Genomic DNA, 23,352 nt, shown 5'->3' with positions numbered 1-23,352 from the left:
CACCTGATGCACAGCCACACCTGTCTGTCAGTGGAGGATTGCGTGTTGCTGTGACATGGAATAGTTTTCAGCAGTGTGTCCAGACCGGCAAAATAGGCAGAAAGTCTGGCACTTTACTTCTAAATATTAGCCAGTAAAAACGTTATGGGTCAGAACAGCTCAATACCCAACCAATCATGGGGCTGGTGCAGAATGAGGCAGCAGTATTGTCTCAATGTGCATGGAGCCACCATGAATTGGGGAATGACTTCACAGTGTACAACACTTAAGACATGATTCCTGCCATGGAAGACATAACATATACTCCAGATAACAATGCAATGGTATATGCGCTGTCCGACGGATGGGAGGCTCCAGACAAACAACATGCTCAGCTGCAAACAGGTGCAAACAACATGCTCAGCTGTTAACTGAGAGGCTCAAGATTTGAGTCCACCCAGAGGTATCTCTGACACTCCTGGGGCTGCCAGGCATTGAAGTTGACTCAATTGCACCTATTCTTTTTTGAAGGGCGAAAAGAAAGATGCAGAGAAGAGTAACTAGCCCTGGGTGGGCAGAGAAGTCAGAGTGAGTGCTGAGGAATGCTTATGGGTTCTGGGGGGCAGGGAAGAGTGTGGGATGAGGAGTAGAGTAAGTAGGAGAGGCCTCGTCCTAAAGGAATTCAAAATCTGATAGGAGTTCTTGAAGTACTTGAAAATAATAAAGCTGCATTTATTGATTTTTTAAAAGTCTTCCAACTTCACTAATTGCAACAGACATTCCTATCTTCTTGTTTGTCATTGCCTTATTTCTTACTTGGCTAGATGATGGGGTTTTCTGGGTGTCTGCATAATGATGACCAGCTTTCAGAGACATGAGCCTAGGGAACTACTATACAGTGACGTACATTTAGGATAGTTGTATACCAAGGTAAATTATTTGAAATCAGTGCATGTAACTCTCCATTAATAAAAATCTTTGATAAACTCAAATACTCTCTGTACCTTATTTTTAGCCTACAGAAATCTAACATTCATGCATTCCTACAATGGATGAATTTAATGAATATGTATTGAATGGCTAATATTTTCTAGGAAGAGATAAAGCTGTGAAGGAAACAGATACCCCTGCCTTCAGTTTATAGGATTCGTTGTTTTTTTCCCACAGGTACGAGATTTATTGTCTAGAAACAAGAAGCCTGCTGTACTGAAAGTCAGGGAAGATCCACAGCTAGGCTTTTATGTGGATGGTCTCAAGTCAGTGCCTTGTTCGAGCTATGCGCAAATTGAAAGGTTGATGGAGCAAGGAACAAAAATAAGAACAACAGCTTCAACCAACATGAATGCCAGCAGCAGCCGATCCCATATGGTCATCACCATTCAGTTTAAGCAGGTGAGATTCAGGTAAAGATGGTTGTCTCCACGCCCCTGCAAGAAGAGTGTCTTGAGGGGTTTAGTGGACTGGTGAGTCCTTTGAAATCCTTTTAGATGTAATTTATGAATTAAAGTGTCTACTTCCAAGCATCCGATAAGTTAAAAATTCCTTCACTGCTGACAAGTCGATGCGAACTCACAGTGACTCTACAGGAGAAGGTAGAGTGGGCCCTGTGGGTTTCCCAGACTGTAACTCTTTCCAAGTGCTGACCTTGTGGTTCACATCCCAAGATGTAACCCACTGAACAGAAGGTCAGAAACTGGGAATGTGAGGAACCTGCTCTTGTTCTGCAGCCCTGGCCCTGACGCTATGTCCTCACCTGGCCTACATGAGCCACTGTTGAAGGTGCAGTGGCAATAATTTCTACGACATCCCAGAGTGGCCCACAACACTAAGGACTGATTTTCCTCGAGCAATTTCCATGCTTTGAGGGATAATTTTTTACCCCAATTTTATAAATAAGAAAAATCCTGAAGATATGAGCGTGACTGATTTATCAAGAAAGATTTTATGAGTAGTCCTTCTGTGTATTGTCAGTATAACAATGGCTAGCTTTCAGGTACATGATCCTAGGGGACCACTAGACACTGAAATTCATTTAGGATACTTAGACACCAGGGTAAGTGATTTGAAACCTAATATTTCATGTAACTATCCATTAAAAAGAATTTTTGATACACTAGAATACATTCTATACTTTTTAAAATCCTTTATTGTGATTTGCATGAAACTTTCCAGAACAAATTGGCTTTCCATTCAACAGTTCATACACACTTTTGATTCTTGACATTGATAGAAATGTCCACAATATCACAGCACTCAGTTACTTCCCCACTGTTTACTATTTCCTTCACCCTTCCTGCCCTCTGAGCTTTATCCCTGGGCAAATGCTACCCTTTTGATCGAGAATGGTTGGTGTATGTACCTCCCTGATATTATGCTTCACTTTATAGGCCTGCCTATTGTCAAGCTGAAAGTTGAACCACAGAGATGAGTTCAATTTCAGGGTCTAAGGTTGAAAGGTGTCATAGTCATAAGGATTCCATCAATCTCTACCAAACCATTAAACCTGGCTTTTTTTCATTACTTTGAGTTGTGTTCCACGTTTTCCTCCTGATCTTTTCATGGCTGCCTATTGTGATCCCATTTAAAGCAGTTAGGAGGGGTAGCCAGTATGGTCTAGTTCAGTGGTTCTTAACCTTCCTAATGCTGTGGCCCTTTGATACAGTTCCTCATGTTGTGGTGACTCCCCAATCATAATATTATTTTCGTTGCCACTTCACAACTGTAATTTTGCTAGTGTTATGAATCGTGTGACCCCCTGTGAAAGGGTCATTCGATTCCCAAAGGGGTGGCGACCCACAGGTTGAGAACCACTGGTCTAGTTGGTTCTTTAGGTCTCGGAGTGCTGGAGGCTGCGGTTTACATGGTCCAGTATTCCTTTGAATGAATGGTTTCCATGCATCTTTGACGCTCTTCACCTTCCTCCCCTCCAGACAGCCAGAGACCATAGTTGCGCATTAGATGGCTGCTCAGAAGCTTTTAAGACCCTGGTCTACTCATAAAACTCATGCTGTTTGATCTTGATGCCTCCCTAAAATTAGGATCCTGTTAGTAAAGTTCATAAACTTTGCATATGATTGGTTATCCCTATTTAAAAATTTTTATATTTGGGGAGCAAGAGAAGAAGTTAGCTGAAATAATGAGTGGAGATATTTAACACCATACTTTGTTTATTGGTTTAGTAGTAATAATAGTAATATTAGCAATAATTGATACATATTATATAGACACATTTTACATTTAACCCTCAGAGTATCCCAATATTATGTTATTGTCCCTTTCTTACAAATGAAAAAGTCAAAACTCTCTAAGTAATTTGTTTTTGGCCATGTAGTCATCAAGGGCAGCTGGAGGACTCTGAAATTTATGTCTTTTCCACAACATATCCACACAATCTGGGATAGTTATTTTGCAGATTTCATAGTATTGCATATTTTAAGTCTCTTGACCATAGAAATATTGGAGGAATCATTGGTATTTAATAAAGCACTGCAAATTATTTTAAAGGGTGGAAAGGGGCACTTGAGACATTTGGGCCTGGTAACATATTAGAACCGGACATTGTCTTGCTATCCATTGGGTCACTATGGGTCAGAACCAACTCAATGGTACCGAATAGCAACAGCAGATTACTGTAAAATGTCATTGTATACAGTTGGAAATTTAATTTATGATATTATCTCTACTTCTATTGAACATGAATACATTTAGAAGAAACATTTACACATCAATTACATTGATGATATACTTTTCCTATTACCATTGTATTAACCTATGATATTTCCTTACAGGTTTTCCTAGATGGAGACCTCACAAAACAATCCACTATTAATATGGTGGATTTAGCAGGAAGTGAAAGGCAGAAATCTTCAGGATCTGAAGGTGACAGACTCTGGGAAGGATCGCGAGTTAACTTAAGTTTAACCAATTTAGGGAATGTTATCAGGTAAATACTTAGTGAACATATAATTCTACCATTAACATGATCTCCAAAAAAATCTCCGGTACAAAAAAATTAGCTTAATCACAATCTTTGTTCATGGCTCATTGCTATCATTGATTGGTACCTTGGTTCATAACTCTGTCATGGATTGCCCTCTGATTTATCTTATTTTAAATAAAATAACATATAAATGAAACTACCCCAATCCAAGAAGTAGCATATTACCCGTGACATATAAGTATGTGTCCCTATTGCATTCTTCTCCTGCCCTTCCCCTTAGAGACACCACAGCTTGGAATATTATGTTTTATGGTATTCCTGATTATTAGTAAGGTTGAGCATCCTTCAGATCCACCAACTGGTTGAGGGCCCCCACTCACACCTATACCACATGATCAATGACAGATGGTGGTCAATGCCAGCATAAACCCCCACCAACTGCTCTATATGAACAGAGAACTAGGCACAAATTCCCTTTCTGTATCATTGCCTTGAAGAGACAGATGTTGAGAATCTAATAACACACCAACCTACAATCACCAACTAAATATAACGAAACAAAAACATCTCAGAGACAAGACAATTTCAGCCCCCGTGAAGAAACAAGACAGAATGGATCAAACAAATGACCATAATATAGAACCAGAAAAAAAATCTTTCCTGTGAAAGAAAAGGTGTGGGAAATACTTAACAAGGAAAGCAAAAGAATAATATGTAGGTATCTTCAACTGAGTGAAAGACTGATTGAATAAAAATCCAGAAGAATAATACTAAGATTTCAGAAATAGATAATGCATTGAAAGTGCAAAGGAGAATTGAATCAATGGACTAGTGAAGGCCAATCTCTCAATGCTAATCTGCTAGAGAAACAAAGACAAAAAAAGAACAAAAATTAATTAATAAAGCCTATGGATTATGTGAAGATATCAAGAGGAATAACATGTGTAATGGGAATTCCAGAAAGCGAAAAGACACAACAAGCATAGAGAAAAATGGCAAAGAGTTGTTGGGGAAAACGTCCCTAACATCACGAAAGATGAAAAGACAGGCATTCAAGAAGTTCGACAAACCTCAAACAGGATGAAGCCCAAAGAAAAAGATATATCATATGTAAACGTTCCAAAAATCAAAGACAAAGAAACACCCACAAAGGAAGAACCAATAAGACAAAGCTCGGACTGCTTGGCAAACAATATGCAAGCAAGACGGGAATGGGATTGCATATAAAAATCCTGAAAGAAAAAACAGCAAAAAAAAACAATCAGCCAAATTGTTTGACAAACACAATAAAGAAATTAGGACATTTCCAGATAAGCAGAAATGAAAGTCCTAAAACCAGACCACCCATATAAAATATAGTAAAGGAAGTCCTTCAGAAAGAGGACCAGCAATAGGAGAGCATCTGAAATTAACAGAAGAATCCAAAGTAAAAATTTAAACATCTGAAAGGCTGAAGACAGGGGACCAGAGATGTCAACTTGTAAATTTACAAAGTAAAAAGAGGAACTAACTTCCAAATGGAGAAGTCAAATCAATTTCAAGATTGAATAGACTGCTTTAAGTTTTGGAATAAATAAATTATAGAGTTATTCAAAGAAAATTAATAAACCTCATCAAAATAAAACAGAGGAAAATCATAAAGATTACTAAACACTAAAACAATAGCAAGATGTAAATCAGGCATCCTCAAACTGTGGCCTGCTGAGGACATTTCTCCGGCCCTCCAGGTGTTTTTGCCCTGTTTGTTTTTTTACTTCAAAATAAGATATGTGCAGTGTGCATAGGAATTTGTTCATAGTTTTTTTTTTAACTATGGTCTGGCCCTCCAACGGATCTGAGGGACGGTAAACTGGGCCCCTGTTTAAAAAGTTTGAGGACCCCTGAAATGATAAGAAACCCACTGTGTTCAGAGGGAAAGCACTAGAGGCTCAATCTATGGGTGGATGCTGCAAATGGAGTTTGGGTTTCTACTGTAATCCATAGACCTCTGCAAACCAGGTGTTCACAATTTGAGCTCTGATACCATTCCCTCCTTTGGATTTGGATTATATTATTTATAATCCTTGGAAAACACAAGCTACTGCGGTGCTTCCATGTGGATTTAATTGACACCTCACTTAGATGGTTGCTTGTTTAAGAAAAGCCCCAGACAGTATCCTTTCTGATAGCCAGGCACCATCTAATTTCTTCATCACATTTTGTAGCACCAAGATCTTCTGTAATCTCTTCATTAGGGTGTGTATCAAGCAGGGCCACAAAGTAAGAACTGATTGTTCTTAGAGTTGGGTTAGAATTAAGCGAGAGCCCCAAATCCCTTCCTATAGCCATGGTTTATATGCACCCTTGGTTCACTTGAGAGACACCTTTGCCTTTTTATGTTCGAGAACATTAGCAATCCTCCCCCTGGCGCATGTGGTCATTCTGTTGATCTTGTCATTAATTTAGCCAATGGTAAAGTCTTTAAAACATCATTGAGAAGAGGAGATGATACAAGTGTAGGCTGGCTACAAAGCAAAATACATGAATTGATCACTCGTACAGATAAATTCGGAACTGTCTGGACACTATTTACACAAACAATGGCGGTTGGTGGAAGGCAAAATTTTGAGTAATGTTCGTTGACAGTGGTAGAACCAGGCTAACCATATTAATACCCATTTTAATGTAACAAGAAGGGCATTGAAGTACAAAGTTTATGATAGTCTGTCCACCGCCAGTTCCATACCCTTGGTATAGCTGTCTTCTGCTTCTTCCATCCTATGTAATTTCAGCCTTAAGTTCAAGGGCTACAGGGCATTTGAGATAGAGCCTAATTCACTTAGTGGAGTTTCCACATCAAGTCCTTCTGGTATGGCCTATGTTGTGCTCCGTGGAAACACAGGGTCTAAAGTCCTAGTAGTCTATAGTACATGACTTGGGTTCCCTGGAGCTGAATAGATAGATGCTCGTCCATGTTCATTGCAGCACAGTTCACAACAGCAAGAAGCTGAAAACATCCCAAATTCCCAACCATACAAGAATGCATTAAAAAAAACAACTTTGGTACATGCACATAATTGAATACTATGCATTCTTAACAAACAACATTGAAACCATGAAACACCTCATGACATGGAGGGATTTGGAAACCTTACGCTGAGTGAAGTTAGTCAATCACTAAAGGATAAATATTATATGAGTCCACTACGATTAGGATAAACACCAAGATGAAAGCATGCTCCTGCTTCCAGAACATGCCATCCATTAACCCAGGCTGCCAAGCCACGAGGTAGAGAGCCTGACTTATGCCCATGAAGCAGACCGCATCCTCTATATGTATGTCTTAGAAACCACTTCAACGAAGACCTCACTTCCAGAGGGTTCACCTTATCAAGATCAGGGGAAAGGGAGATCAGGGGAAAGTTAACTGCCACCACACAAAACTCTGCTAAGGTCACCGCAAAGCAACAAATACTATTGACAGAGTGATAAGTGATCCTGATGGGAAACTTAAGTCAAGATCGGGGGGAAGGGAGCATACATGTCTCAGAGAAGGAAAGTACATTTCTGTTGGTAGAAAAATTTGGAAGACTAAACTTCTAATGGGAGGAAAAAATGCTTAACATTTATAAGGAAACCATGGGGAGAATATGCCTGGTGCTATGTCCCCAATTAGGCACAAAAGACTTTGTGTCTCTTCAGGCTCTGGGGACCCCGGCCATGTGTGATCAGCATCTCCTTTTATGAAAGATCATCTTTACCATTTCCTTCCGTGACAGTCTCCTGATGGCAAACTTTTGGTCTTCATTTGTTTGAAATGTCTTTATTTAATCATCATTGAAAGATATTTTTGTGGAGCACAGAATTTTAGAGCAACAATATTTTCATTCATCTGCTTTTGGCTACCTTTCCATTGTTTTCTGTTGCTGGCCTAATTACCATCCCATTCAAAATAATCTTTTTTTTTCCTAGCTGTTTTTAAGTTCTTTTTTTCCAAGGTGACTGGTTCTCCGGCTTCACTGTGCAATCGTTGAGGGTGAATTTATTTTATTTATCTTGTTTGGAATTGCTTGACATTAGAAACTGCAGATTAGTGATTTTTATTGGGGAAATACTTTGTTGTTATCTTTCACACTTTGCCGCCATTCATTTTCCCCTCTTTGCCCCTTCCGAAATGGTAATTCAGCGGTTTTGTACTTTCTCACTCTTTTCTCCATATCTCTTAGCCTTTAAAAAAAAATTTTTTTTTAAACGTATTTTCTCTCTCCGTGTCTCTGGACAGCACTCTGGACACATGCTTCTGACTTACTTAGTCTAGAATTCCAACTCCAGCATGGTTTTCATATACTGTTAAACCTGTTGGTCATGGATTGAATTTTGTCTTCCCAAAATATGTGCCAACTGGGTGAGACCATGGTTTTCCCTCCGTATGTGATCTGATATCATAATTCTTCATTTTGTAATGTTTTGTAAATCCTGACCTCTTATGTGTTAACAAGGCTGGGTTAGGTTCTGGTGATGAGAAGTAGGTTTTATGCTATGTTCACGATTCAGGATTAGAGTAGAATGCAATGCCCTTATTCTGGTGACGGCGCTGATCTAATATAAGGGGGTTTCTGTGGATGTGGCCTGCTCCGTCTTTCATCTTACAAAAGATAAAGAGGAAAACCAGCAGAGAGAGAAAGATCATGAAGAGAGAAGAGCCTGGCATTGAACACATCCTTTGGACCTAAGGTTCCTGTCTAGGAATCTAGACCCAGAGGAAGCGTGATGCCAAGACCCATGGCCCACAGATGTTGAAAGGAGATGAGGCTCTTCCTCCAGACTCCAGACAGAGAGGAAGTTTTCCCTAAGAACAGTAAACTGAACTTAGATTTCTAGTCTCACGTGCTTTGGACATGTTATCAGGAGAGACCATGCCCTGGAGAAGGCCATTGTGCTTGGTACTGAGGGGCAGCGAACAAGAGGATCGCCACACTGCCTGCAACAGTGGGCTCAACATAACAATTGCAAGCATGATCCAAGACTGGGCAGGGTTCATTCTGTCGTACACACTATGAGTTGATACCTAACAACTAACCTCCTAAATTATGATGGAATTAAATTTGAGTTTAAAGCCATTCACTTGTGGAGTTGCTGTTACAGTAGCACTAGATAAACGCCCTTCTAAATGTCCATTATTCAATTTCTTCGTTTCTAGAACATCGCTTTGTTTCTTTACCAATTTTGCTAGGTTAATTTTAGAGATTGCTCTTGTCTTTTTGCTATGATGATTTCTCTCAGATAGGATTTCCTTTTTCCTCTTTCCTCTTTCTTCAATACCAAGTTGGCTTTCACCCCTGGAAATGAGTGGGAATAAGATAATTACTTCTTATTCATATTTACTCTGGCTGTTCCGCTAATTTTTTTCTTTCTTTTAAAAATAATCATTTTATTAGGGGCTCATACAACTCTTATCACAATCCATATATACATCAATTGTGTAAAGCACATTTGTACGTTCATTGCCCTTATCATTCTCAAAACATTCGTTCTCCACCTAAGCCCCTGGCATCAGCTCCTCATTTTCCCCTCGCTCCCCACCCCCATTCCCTCATGAGCCCTTGATAATTTATAAATTTTTATTTTGTCATATCTTACACTGTCCGACATCTCCCTTCACCACCTTTTCTGTTGCCCTTCCCCCAAGGAGGAAGTCACATGTAGATCCTTGTAATTGGTTCCCTCTTTCCAACTCACTCTCCCTCTACCCTCCCAGTATTGCCCCTCACACCCCTGGTCTTGAAGGTATCATCCGCCCTGGATTCCCTGTGCCTCCAGTTCCTATTTGCACCAGTGTACAACCTCTGATCTAGCCAGACTTGCAAGGTAGAATTTGGATCATGATTGTGGGGGTGGGGGTGGGGGGCAGGAAGCATTTAGGAACTAGAAGAAGTTGTATTTTTCATCGTTGCTACATCACACCCTGACTGGCCCTCTCCTCCCCGAGACCCTTCTATAAAGGGATGTCCAGTGGCCTACAAATGAGCTTTGGGTCCCCACTCTGCACTTCCCCCCTCATTCACTATGATATGATTTTTTTGTTCTGATGATGCCTGATACCTGGTCCCTTCCACACCCCATGATCACACAGGCTGGTATGCTTCTTCCATGTGGGCTTTGTTGCTTCTGAGCTAGATGGCCACTTGTTTACCTTCAAGCCTTAAAGACCCCAGACACTATATCTTTTTATAGCCAGGCACCATCAGCTTTCTTCACCACATTTGCTTATTCACCCGCTTTGTCTTCAGCGGTTGTGTAGGGAAGGTGAGCATCACAGAATGCCAATTTAATAGAAGAAAGAATTCTTGCATTGAGGGAGTACTTGAGTGGAAGCCCAATGTCCATCTGCTACCTTAACACTAAACCTATAAACACATGCATATAGATCCATTTCTCCATCCTCATATGTAAATATATTTACCTATGTACATACCTGTATTTAGGCCTCTATAAATGCCCCTTGCCTCCTGCTCAAATATTCTGTAGACCCATATTTGAACTGTTAAGCATCCGCCTCTGTCTCCTTAGTGCCCTCTCATCTCTGCGCATACAATTACAGTAGCGCATAGTCTCTCCAGGCTTCTCTCCACCATTTTCAGTGTGTTAGTTCCTTGGATCCGGGGTTGCCCCTGTCAGGTATGGTTTCTCCAGGGTTGAGTTCAGTGAAGGAGTCAGTACTCTGTATTGTCAAGCTATGCTCCTTTTGCAGGATATAGAAAGTGTCTCTTCTGTTAGATATTATCAGGGGAAGCCAGCCCCTAACACATCATTATGGGTCCAGTAGGCGCAATTGTACAGCGATAATAGGTAAAGATCATAGTAAAGTTATAGAGAGCATGAGAGATAGAAGAGAAGTATTGAAATAAATGGAGTCAGACACAATTCATGGTAGCATGCTCACCTTAGCCCCGCTCGATGGTCCACGTGGAGGGAGAGAGAGATCTTTAATGCTAGCCCAGGCTTTTTATATTCTCCGGGGACATGCTAGCCCCCTAATTACAGGCTAGGACATACATCACAGGAAGGGGTTGTGCTATAGGTAATACATTAATGAGAGGGGGTGGTCTAGGGAAATACACGCAATAGGAAGAGGAGATTGGGGATATACATGTGACAGGATGGGCAGATCCTAGGTTTAGGATGGCGGCTTAACTTTGACCTGTTCTCTGGATCTCCATAGGAACCATTATCAGTAGGGTGTAATCAACTATTGGAATCAAATAGCTGTCTGCAGGCGCCCATTGTCTTTAACAGCAGGGAGTGGGGCCCACTGCAGTCTGGCAACTGGGAGGATGGCTGTGAGCATCTGACCTCCCCCCACAAAATATTACTTTAAAAATTGTTTCATTGGCCTATAATTCACACATCACACACTCTCGTAGTTCAGTCGTATTAAAAACAGTTCTATATCATCACCACAGTCAATTCTGGGACATTTTCTCCTTCTTGTATTCATTCCGAGCTCCCCATTTCCCTCCCAGCCCCTCCTCCCACACCCCCAACAAGCCGCCAGTCCCGTCACTGCCTCTGCGTTTCCCTATCCTGGATCGCATATACTGAGAGACATGCCAAACAGAAAGCCCGACAACAGCAACAAATCAACCAGAGGGAAAACCCTTCAACTGAATGAAAATCAGGAAGTATTAAAAACGAGAGCACATTTCCAGGGCGTTCTGTTAGCTGTTCTTCAGAGACCTGTCTCAGGTTTATGGGCTCAAAGGGGTGACTTGAGAAGTGTTTCTCTCTTATTCACAGGGAGAGGGGTTTTTACAAATGCATGCTCTTTTATTTGTTTGTTTGTTTATTCTGTATTTTCTCTTTCCAACTAGCACTCTGGCTCACGCTGCCATGGGGAATAAAGTCCTGCACGTTCCCTACAGAGATTCTGTCCTGACCAAACTGCTCCAGTCGTCTCTGGGTGGCAACAGCAGGACTACGTTGGTAAAAATCCGTTCCTTGTAATATTTTGGCCTGGCTTGGCTGCGATTGTTACTGTTTTTGCACTTGCTCTTAGCCAGAGGGCCGAGAAGCGATGGTTGTTACGAGTCTTCTCAGTAAACTGCTAGGTTCTCATTTCAGAGCTCTTGCGCCGCACATGCTTACGTATTATTTCATGACTCCTGGTGGTCTGTCCACTGCACTGTCCCAGGGACGTTTCCAGGTCAACTTATATTTTAAAAAGTATTCTCTTCTTTCGGTTTCAGATTCTCTACCAGAAGCGTGCTTATTTCATTGCTACAACCTGGCAGACATCATTCACGATGTTCTATAGTCTAACTTAGCCAGGGTGGAAATCACTGTTTCCGTGTCAGACAGACACGAGGCAGCTGTCCAAGCGGGGGCGTGGCTGGCCGACTGTGCCGTGTAGACAGAGTGAACTCATCTTACGGAATGTTTGCCAAAGGAGCATAGTGCGCAGTGTGCTCCGACCAGGACTCTACTCCCCGTCAGCTTCAGCTGCAGGAAGGGACACAGTGGACTCTGGTTGGCCTCCGACCTGCTGTCCTGGTTAGGAAAGAAACCCTCCTTTTGGTGATTTCTCCCAGGAAGCTTTCTTTAAGACACCCAGTAAAACATATCTTTAGCATTTATGATTTAATCTCGCCTAGCTAATTTGAAAAATATGTTTGGGGGATTACACCTTTATCAGATACAGATGGCTCGTGGGTATGATGTAAGGACAGTTATGTTTATCCTATTCAATCTTTAACATTTTTCACTTCCAAATTTTGTCATCATCCTTGGCTTGCCTAACCATTTATAAATTTTTTCATTTTAAAGTTCTTCTGGTTGTCAGTATACGGGGGTCTCCATGAGATGGCCCCCTAATCTGGGATTAAAGAGTACACTCTGGGTATTGGACTACAAATTGAAATCTTAACCGGTCTGGGCAGATGTGTGTAAAGTCACCTGATAGACACAAGGTGACCCCTGACTTGACAAGGCCCAGACTGAATGAAATCATTGCAATGTTTTCAGGGGAAAAGAATAAATAAATAAAATTATATATATATATAAAATATATATAAATATATAATTATATATATATATATATATATATATAGAGAGAGAGAGAGAGAGAGAGAGAGAGAGAGAGAGAGAGCAAATCAAAGAGGCAGCAAAGCCAACAACCAAGCTTTAGAGTTTCTATGGCATCAATCCCTGATTCAGTACAAATACCTGGGGAAAAAAACTAATTGTTTTCACTTCTAAAATATCCATCTGGAAATCCTGTGACAGTGAGAGGGAGCAATGAGAATGAATTGAGCGTTACAGCTGTGAAGTTAAAGCTGTCTAGAGAGAGAGCTCAGCTCCCCACCAGGCGCCTGTGCTGTGGACCCAAAGCCCCAGGGGCTGCCGTGCTGGAAGTGGCCTCATGGCCTCCCTTGGTCACCCCCTGTGACCCTGCCCTCCTCCTAGTCCTCCAAACGTGAGTTTTCTGGCCTGAATTCTAGAAGAAATGACGCAAAGTCAATAGCCAGGATTGACATCATACAAGTGCAGCGGTTACCCAGGAGTGGAGGGGGCACCTTTGGGGCAGCCGTGCTGCTGCTGCTGAGAATACACTCAGCAGAAAAGCTCCCAGTTCAGCACTTTCTCCTCGTGTGAGTCAGCAGACTGCCTGCTTCCGCTGGGCTGTGCAGCCATTCTCGGACAGCAGCGTTTGAAGGTCCCCGTGGTTCACAGCCCCGAGCGAGCCAGCTGTGGTCCAGGCTGAGGAGGGGCGGCGTGGCATCGGGTTTAGTTGCTCACGTCCGTCTCAGTTCTCTGTCCGAGTGTGAACGTTGGAAGGAGCTTGTAAATGACAAAATGCGGTAGTGTCCTGTGGCTGTGAACAACAAACCGACACATAAAAAGAAAGAAATCTGAAGAGGGTATCTTTACAGATAGCAGCCATAAGCCCAGCTGACATCTGCTACGAGGAGACTTTATCCACGCTGAGATATGCCGAAAGGTACGTTTGTTAACACTGATTTTCCACCGTGGGTCTCAGTGTGGGTTGGCATTCGGGCCCAAGGGAAAGGAGAGCCATATGACTGGTGACACAGGAATGAGAAGAAGTAAAACAATCTCAGAGGAGACCATCTGGAAGAAGCTGGTCCCTCCGGAGCCTGTCCCTGAAGTCCTGGTGGGAGAGAAGGGTGGGCTCTCATTCATGGGGGAGACCCTGGTGCCACTGCTGACCCAGCTCTCTGTCCCCTTTAGCATGGCCATTCACAGAGCTCTCCTTTAGAGCAGGAGCTGAGGAGAGAGCAGTACTGGTCGGGTGTGGGCGTGGAGTGGGGTCACCCGACTGAAAAATGAAATGAGCGATGCCAGAAGGAACTTCTTCAGGAACTTTCGGCACCGAGTGAGGGGACTTCCCCCTGGAGTGTTTGTTTGTTTTTAATCATTTTATTGGGGGCTTGTACAACTCTTATCACAATCCATGCATACATCCATTGTGTCAAGCACATTTGTTGCCATCATCATTCTCAAAACATTTGCTTTCTGCTTGAGCCCTTGGTATCAGCTCCTCATTTTCCCCCTCCCTCCCCACTCCCCCTTCCCTTAAGAACCCTTGATAATTTATAAATTATTATTATTTTGTCATATCTTACGTCTCCCTTCACCCACCTTTCTGTTGTCTGTCCCCCAGGAAGAGGGTTATATGTAGATCCTTGTAATTGGTTCCCCCTTTCTGCCCCACCCTCCCTCCACCATCCCAGTATCGCCACTCACACCACTGGTGCTGAAGGGATCATCCACCCTGGATTCCCTGTGTTTCCACTTCCTATCTGTACCAGTGTACATCCTCTGGTCTAGTCAGACTTGCAAGGTAGAATTGGGATCATGATAGTGGAGGGGGAGGAAGCATTTAGGAACTAGAGGAAAGTTGTATTTTTCATCAGTGCTACACTGCACCCTGACTGGATCGTCTCCTCCCGGCGACCCTTCTGTAAGGGGATGTCCAGTTGCCTACAGATGGGTCTTGGGTCCCCAATATTCACTCCCCTTCATTCACAAAGATTTGATTTTTTGTTATGATGCCTGAAACCTGATCCCTTCAACACCTCGTGATCACACAGGCTGGTGTGCTTCTTCCATGTGGGCTTTGTAGCTTCTGAGCTAGATGGCCACTTGTTTACCTTCAAGTCTTTAAGATGCTATATCTTTTGATAGCCAGGCACCATCAGCTTTCTTCACCAAAGGCAAATGCTTTGCCTCTCGTTCTTCCACTGCACTGCCTCAATATCATTTTACACTCACATGTATTTTCTCCCAACATCTGTCCTGCATGTTGGAGCCTTTAGTTCAGAGTGCGTCTTTACCATTGTCCAGTAGGTTCATCTCCTTGGTTATCAGAGGCAAGCCTGTGGCTCCAGTGTCATGCAGAGGAACACCCCGTCTCTGGGGCTCGATGCCCCGTGGGTCAAATGAGAGGGATATGCTTGCAGATGCAGAAAATAACTGAATTTCAGACAGAAGCAAATACCTTTTTGGAAAAAGTATGCCCTATGGAATATGTGTCGGTACCTCATCTTTTCTCTGGCTGCACGAGGGGAGTGAACTGGAACCCCTCCAGGCCTGACATATGTAGATGGCAGAGGGGTCAAGAATCCCCTCCGTGATATGAGTTACTGCAGAAGCAACAAGAGCGATGGAGCAGATGATTGAGTGAGCACTCAGCCCATTGGACCCTGAGTGTTCAAGCCCAGAACTCAGCAGGAGCCGGCTCTAGGTCTTGGCTGAACTTCAAGTGTACCATTGAGCCACGGAAGCCATTGAACTCACTTGAGGTCTTAGTGACTTAGTGAAACCCAACATGGTAGGATCTTAAGTAACTTTAGGTCAGTGGTTCTCAACCTGTGGGTTGAATGACCCTTTCACAGGGATCCCCTAAGACCATCAGAAAACACATATTTGCGATGGTCTTAGGAACCGAGACACGGCTCCTCTATCCCTCTCCAGGCGGGTCTGCCCACATGCAGAGATGCCCACAGACGAATACCCAGCAGGAAGATACCCACGTTACACCATGCTACACCATGCTTCAAGACAAAATTTCATTTATTTGTAATTAGAAATAAGTATTTCACAATATATAATTACATATTGTTTTTCTGATGAATCACTATGCTTAATTATGTTCAATTTGTAACAATGAAAATACATCCTGCATATGACAACTCATAACAGTAGAAAACTGACAGTTATGAAATAGCAACAAAACTAATTTTATGGTTGGGGGGTCATCGCAACATCAGGAATTGTATTTAAGGGTCGCGGCATTCAGAAGGCCGAAAACGGCTGCGTTAGGTAATTCAAGGAGACTCAGAAAGCGCTCTGGGCTTGGGCTTTGGGTGGTGCTGGTGCAGGACCTGAATGCTGCTCCTTTTTACACATGAAAGAGCTAAAAGGATTCGGAACAAAGCTGTGGTGAACACCTGGAAGCTGAGGAGAGAGTCAAGGCCAGAGAACAGCAAACAGCTCCTTGGATGTAGCACCTCCAGAATGGCAGGTAAACTGAGTCAGGAGCAAGCAGAAGGGACTGGACCTGGCTGATGCTCAGAGCTGAGGGCTGGGGCCCTCCCACAGCATCAGAGGGAGTTGTGGGGCAGCAACCCCCAGTGGCCCCATCCTTGAAAGGAAATGTTTTGAGACAAATTCCTACATGAGTAACAAATACAATCTTAAGCTTCCTACCCTTCTGTTGAGGACCCCACTCTACTTTCTTGTGAATGATTGTTGTTGGCTCCCTTTGAGTTGCCCCAAAGCCCCCGTGATCGGTGATCCTATACAAAGCAGGACCCAGTGAGGCTGACCCTGCTTCACCTGGAACCATTGAGGCTGTTGGGCAATCCATCCTTCTGACGACCTCCCCCATCCTCACCGGCCCTCCACGTTACCAAATGTACTGACCTCTTCCAGTCCAAAGCAGTGAGCTGGACCATGTTCTGTTGTGATCCGTGAGGTTCCCCTTGGTGACTTTTCACACATTAGATGGTCACACCTTACTGTCTAGGCTGGATGCCTGTCTCTGCTGAAGCACGTCCACCATGGGTGACCCTGCTGGTATGTGACATCCCAGTAGCAGCTTCCAGCTTCAGGGAAACGTGCAAGCCACCGCAGTGCCACAAACTGACCAATGGGTAATGTTGTCTAGTGAATGAGAACACTGTGACACTTTGTAGGGCTTACAAGTGCTCAGTGTTTCACTTTCCCCCAGAGAGCACCATGTTTTCACTGAGAACTGCAGATCTGTTGCTTAAAATATCTGCCTCCTTCCAGCACACCCAGCATGCTTCCTGGCAGAAAACCAATGTGCTATTCACACTACTCAGATGAGCTGGGCACACCAGCTGGAGCAGGCTCGGGAAGAGTGGGGGCAGCAGTTCATGGCCATTGCCCAGGTGAGCCTCACTCAGACCTCGCGGAAGCTGCACCTGCCTCCTGGCAGCCCTCCCACCCCCCCACACAGACTGCCTTGGGAGCTATTGTCAAATGGATCCTTTCCGTGAGGTTTTCTAGTGACAGTGTAATTGGGGACATGTGACATGGAGTCTCTGTGCTATGCAGATGGTTACCACATTCAACTGCAAACAGAAAAGTTGAAGGTTTGAGCCCACCCAGATGTGCCTGAAAAAGAAGGCCTTGTGCTCTGCTGCTTAGAAAACCAGCCATTTCAAAGCCTACGGAGCACAGTCAACGCAGAGCAACTGAATCGGGCTTTACCAGTGCTGCCACGTGCCCTAGGGATCCGGGCGGTGTAGTGGGTTACGTGGGTCTGCAGTTGGAAACCACCATCTTCCCCAAGGGAGAAAGGTGAGGCCATCTACTCTTGAAAAGGTTTACAGTCTTGGAAACACTAGGGAGCAGTTCTCCTCTGTCCTTTAGGGTCACTGAGTGGGAACCCATTCCACGGCAGTGAGTTTGAGTGTGGTTTGCAATGTGTCACATGGCCTGTAATAGGATTGCGGACCTAGGGGAGAACAGCGGGTCACAATAAGGAAGAAAGCCACTGCCTTGGTGCATGTGGGTAAGGGAAGCTGGTGATCATACTCAAAGTCCTTGGTGATTAAATATTGGGGGAGGAGTTGAGGCAGATGAATTGTCTTCTGCGGATTGGGTGGTGTAGACCTGAACCGAAGTATTTGTTTGGGGCTTCACAGCCAATATCAGATCAGCAATGGGCTGAGATGTGAAATGTGTCAAACGAGTGAGGGTGCAATGACCCCTGCCTCCCTCCCAACCACGATATCCCGTGGAACTCTGAGAATCCCCCAGGGTGCTCCTGACCCCAGACACCAGGCGGTTGTGGGAGACAGCCACTTTGGGTTTTGCAGGTTCATGGTTCCTAGAATAGCTGAAATCCTTTAGCAGTGGGTGTGGATGGAATAGAAGTCTGAGGCTGGAGGCCCAGTCAAGTTAGGGACCCAGGATTCCTGAAGTTTAGGTATAGCCTGGAGCATACCCAGTAATCAGAGGGTCAGGTACACAGACAAGATTGTAGGTTTTACATGGACAGTAAATAAGAATTTCTCCTTACTCTTTATCAGAAAGCATTCCCATTTGCCTGCTTAATTTATTTTGGTTCTGTTTGACTATCAATCCTCTATAAGCATAATACTCATATAAACTATATGAAAAACACATATTCAAGGACAGCATTTATTTAGGTAGCCTGAGGAGGGGAGGGAATGCAATAATCTACTTCTTGCTATCAACCTCTGAGTATCAAACTAGGCCACCAGAGGACTTTGAGAGAATGGGATGTAGGGTGACACATTTAATGGAGATCTTGGCAATGATTATCCAGGTGGGACCCTCGGCTAGGACATCCAGATAGGTGCAGATGTGAGAGCCTGTTGGGGTTGAAGCAAAGGAAGAAGGCCAGGCAAAGACAGCTGGGAAGGGAAGAAGAAGGTCAGAAACCAGCAGTGTCTACGGATAGGCCCATCCAGAGCCTCCAGGCTCCCAACAGCTAACTTGCTAGCAGGCCCTCACCCTTGAACACAGGGTGACCCCAGCCCCACAGCATTCTTCTTCTGAATTCACTTCAGTAGTGGAAGATCTGGGTAAGAGACATGGGTAGAAAGGAAGAGCATTAGTCTCTTCAGTGTGCTGTGCTGCCCTGTCTGGTGGCTACAGCCTCTTGTTTTTTCTGCAGGAGCAGCAAATGATGAAGACCTTTCCTCACCTCCTCAATGTCAACGAGGACCCCCAGCTCACCGGAGTACTCAAGTACTTCATTCGCCCTGGTACTGACTCCCACCCTGCTGCGTTTCTTGTTCCATTTCTGTGACTTCTGAGGAGGGGTCAGTCTTTGACATTGTTTCTTGAGCAAAATAAGCACTGAATGCACTGGAACCCAGCCTTCAGTCTTGTAGAAGCAGCCGCTGTCTTCACCCTAGCCACTATGCAAACCCAAGACCCATGGGCTCTCAGAAGGATAGCAGGGGGTGCCCAGAAGGCCTGGACTTGATGCTTTCCAAACTCCCCACAGGGCCAGTCACTAGACAGAACACTTTAAAGAATACTACCTTTCCTGTCGCTGCAGCTGTGTTCCAAGCCCCAGACTCAACATCTTCTTCCACAATCCACACGAAGCAGGCAGAACTTGAAAGAAAGTTAGGCATCCCACAAAAAGGGTAGCCAAGGAAGCAATTATCCTGAAAGTCAGATGATGTCCAAGTACCAATTTTCTGATTAAAAATTTCAATGGGAAAATGTCTTCACATGATCCTATTGGAGAGAAAATAATAATTCCAAAATATCAAGCATATTAATAAGGTCTAATCCTTAAAAACAAAACAAGTCCCCAAAACCCTTTGAAAATCTATTGACTTGCTTGACCTCCTGCAGCCACACAAAGGAGTGGGGGACTCCAACTCCACACCAGCTCAAGGTCAATTACCATAAGGCAGCGGGCAGAGAGGTCACTCTCCACCCTTCTTTACCCTATTCTGACATTGAACATCCTCCCTACAGCGCTCCTCTGCTGGGTTCCACAGTTTGTTGCAATGACTACACACAACTCATAGATAATACTCATGATGATGGCCCTACAGGCTATAAAATGGTCTTTTGTCCCAGACACCTCTTCTCAGGAATACTGCCAGGCATGTCTCTCTCTGGTTCTCGCTCTCTCAGCTACATAGCACCGTGGCCTCTGCCTGGCTCCACGGGCCAGGAAGCCATTCACATGGCCGTAGGGTCTTGGTGTGGCTCCTCTGCCCCTTCTCATGATCTCAGTCCTGCAGCCTCTGGTGCCTCGGAAGAGACGGCTTCAGAGAGGGATGTTACAGCCACTCTACTGGTGGCCCTTATTTCTTGTTGGTCCTAGATTCTCTCTCTCCCAGTTTCTTAGAGAGCTCACCTCTATACCTAGTGGAATGACAAAATCCACTCATCCCTTCTCTTACATTTCCACACATGTCTTTGTATGGTCGCACCTAGCCATTTGGTGGGAGTTCCAAAGACATGGATAGAAAAGCCATAGCAAGTCATTCCACTTCAGCACTTAACATTGTTCCAATTCTTTATAGGTTCATGTGTGGCTGGTCAGGCTGCTTCAAATGCCATCACGCTACGTGGCCTCGGGTAAGCTTCTACAAATCCTCCCCCTTGTCCAATAGTAGTGCATTGTCGCTATGAAGGCTGAGGAGCTTCTTAGGGGTCACACGTAATGGTTGTCAGTCCAGATCACAAATGCACGTGACAGTCAAGAATAAAAAGGTTTCCAGCCTTCTTCAATGCCTCCCTCTAATGTTTCTGGGAAGGGTCTCTAATAGAAATTGATTCTCTGTAGCCATTTTGTTTCCTTGGCTCCTGGCAGTAGAGGGAGAGTCATCTGCTAGGCTATGTTTGTAATTTCCTCACAAGGAGATACACGTAGATCTGGCCAGTAAATGAAGAGAGTTACAGGACACACCCACCACAGAAGGTCAACGTCTCTCATGGTCTCACTACATGGCAAAAGCATCCTTGGTCTCTGGAGCCCTCAGTGGCTCCAAACAGAAAGCCCAGACTCTGGGGGTGATCATTCTTCCCAGGCCTCCCTCCAGCACTTCCTGTGGAATTCCTGTGACACTCTCATGAAACCAAAGATATCTTCCCAAATCTACTTGGAGCAGGAGGGCACCGCCCTTCTTCTCTGCCCTGGATCCTGGCTCCCTGAGTGCTCTCAGGCTTCCAGCCAGCCAGACACGGTCAGCTGCTATAAGACAAGGCCTTCCTGGCCTGCACTGCATATAGCTCAGGTCTCCCCGAGCCAAAGCACACAATTCTATAGAAGGGCCTGCGAAGAAGGATAGTGTTGAGTGAGGGGCAGGTTGGCATTGCCTCACCCTGTGCTGCCTGTCCCGGCACTGCCAGCCTCCAGTTTGTTTCCTCACATAGTTCCTGGAATTCTCCTTACCTCTTCTAAGTCCGACACTCACATTTGTAAATGATTGAATTCCAAGGATGAGCTGAGACTAGTCTCCATGCCAATAAATGATATAGAAAGACATGTGTCTTAACGTCGAGAGCATTGAGGGTTGCCAAGGAATCTGGGAATGTTCTAAAATCGTTACAAAGGGCAAACAAGAGGCAGGCAATATGACACCTCTGACTTCTAGCCCCAAATCTTATCATGAATGTATGTAGATAGAGACCCAGAAACATGCCTAAATTTACCTGTCAGGTGGATTATCAAGCCGATTGTCTTCTCAAACTTTTGTGATTATTATATTTGCATGTTTCCTCACCACCAAATCCCACTGAGCTGTATCTGTTGACCCTAGCTATTGTTTCTTGGTCTCCTGGTACCTTGCAGCTACAGGCAATCAGTTGGTGTTGTTTCCATTAATAAATTGCAACATATCCCCCCAACTCTCAGTGTTCCCTAGGGCAGGGTCCCTCTGTCCCCTGCCCACAAGAGAGCCCCAGCGAAAGCTCAGAGTCATTGTTCAGTAGGCAGAGCTCTTACTTAATTGTGAAAGTGAGTAAGAGAAGCCTAAACTGTACACTGAAATCATCCCTTACCTGGTGATGTAGACCAACTCCTCTGTCTTTCCAGAATTTTGGATAAACACGCTTCTTTCACAAATTTGGACGGCAAAGTGACAGTAACTCCGCACAGCAAATGCAAAGTCGTTGTTAATGGCGTGCCAATCTCGACGAAGACAAAGCTGCAGCATTTGGTAAACTTGACGTGGGGCCACACAGTGTGATAAGCCCAACCTGAGCATCAGGCAGGAGGTTCCTGTGAGCACATCACATGAGACATCTACTCTTTGCCGATTCATAGTGACCTTACAGGACAGGGCAGAACTCCCCCTGTGGGCTTCCAAGGCTGTAATTCTTTATGGGAGTAGGAAGCCTCATCTTTCCCCCACGGAGGCTGGTGGTTTACAATAGTGCTTGCAGACAACTGCCCAACAGCTCCTATGAGACACTGAAGGGTCCATAAAGTCCACAGTGAGGGCTGTTGGGTGCTCCCTGGGTGTGTGTGCCTATGTCCCAGCACCATGGTAACCACACAATCTCTTTCTCGTATCATTGAGATGCAGTTGTTGGAGTTGAGAGATCTGTTAGCTTGACTTCACCTAGAAAACACAGGGATGAACCAAATCATCTTCAACATCCTAGAAAATCTTATAAAACACCCGATTTTTTTCTTTTTTAATTATCATTTAATTGGGGGCTGGTAAAACTCTTATCACAATCCATATATACGCCCTTTGTTTCAAGCACATTTATACATTTGTTGCCATCATCATTTTCTTTTTTGGGTATTTAAAAAAATCATTTTACTGAGGGCTTGTACAATTTATCACAATCCATACATACCTTGTGTCAAGCACATTTGTACATTTGTTGCCCTCATCATTCTCAAAACATTTCCTTCCTGCTTGAGCCACTGGTATCAGCTCTTCATTTTCCCCCTCCCTCCCTGATTCTCTCCCTCATGAACCCTTGATAATTCATAAATTATTATTTTGTCATGTCTTACACTGTCCGACGTCTCCCTTCACCTACTTTTCTGGTGTCTGTCCCCCAGGGAGGGGATTATAAGTAGATCCTTGTGATCGGTTCCCCCTTTCTACCCCACCTTCCCTCCACCATCCCGGTATTGCCACTCCCACCACTGGCCCTGAAGGGTTTATCTGTCCTGGATTCCCTGTGTTTCCAGTTATTATCTGTAACCAAGCTGGATTTGTAAGGTAGAATTGGGATCATGATAATGGGGGGGGGGAGGGGAAGCATTAAAGAGCTAGAGGAAAGTTGTATGTTTCATTGGTGCTATACTGCACCCTTACTGGCTTGTCTCCTCCCCTCAACCCTTCTGTAAGGAGATGTCCAATTGCCTGCAGATGGGCTTTGGGTCTCCACTACACACTCCCCATCATTCACAATGATATGATTTTTTTGTTCCTGGTCTTTGA

At 44.2% G+C, this 23,352-nt stretch overlaps 1 protein-coding gene across 1 annotated transcript in view; it reads left to right on the top strand.

Annotated features, from left to right (window-relative positions):
* LOC142440134 (kinesin-like protein KIF28P) overlaps window positions 1-23,352 on the top strand; it is a 111,048-nt gene that overhangs the window by 42,671 nt on the left and 45,025 nt on the right. The window contains exons 5-13 of the mRNA XM_075542695.1: window positions 1,147-1,371; window positions 3,768-3,922; window positions 11,770-11,881; window positions 13,828-13,895; window positions 16,333-16,442; window positions 17,213-17,334; window positions 19,092-19,182; window positions 20,470-20,524; window positions 21,984-22,107. Of these exons, the coding sequence (XP_075398810.1) occupies window positions 1,147-1,371; window positions 3,768-3,922; window positions 11,770-11,881; window positions 13,828-13,895; window positions 16,333-16,442; window positions 17,213-17,334; window positions 19,092-19,182; window positions 20,470-20,524; window positions 21,984-22,107 (1,062 nt within the window). The remainder of the gene's footprint in view (window positions 1-1,146; window positions 1,372-3,767; window positions 3,923-11,769; window positions 11,882-13,827; window positions 13,896-16,332; window positions 16,443-17,212; window positions 17,335-19,091; window positions 19,183-20,469; window positions 20,525-21,983; window positions 22,108-23,352) is intronic.

Source organism: Tenrec ecaudatus, chromosome 1 (genome assembly GCF_050624435.1).
Source record: "Tenrec ecaudatus isolate mTenEca1 chromosome 1, mTenEca1.hap1, whole genome shotgun sequence".
Taxonomy (NCBI): domain Eukaryota; kingdom Metazoa; phylum Chordata; class Mammalia; order Afrosoricida; family Tenrecidae; genus Tenrec; species Tenrec ecaudatus.
Note: the sequence above shows the minus strand (reverse complement) of the source record. Positions and strands in the feature narration are given on the sequence as shown.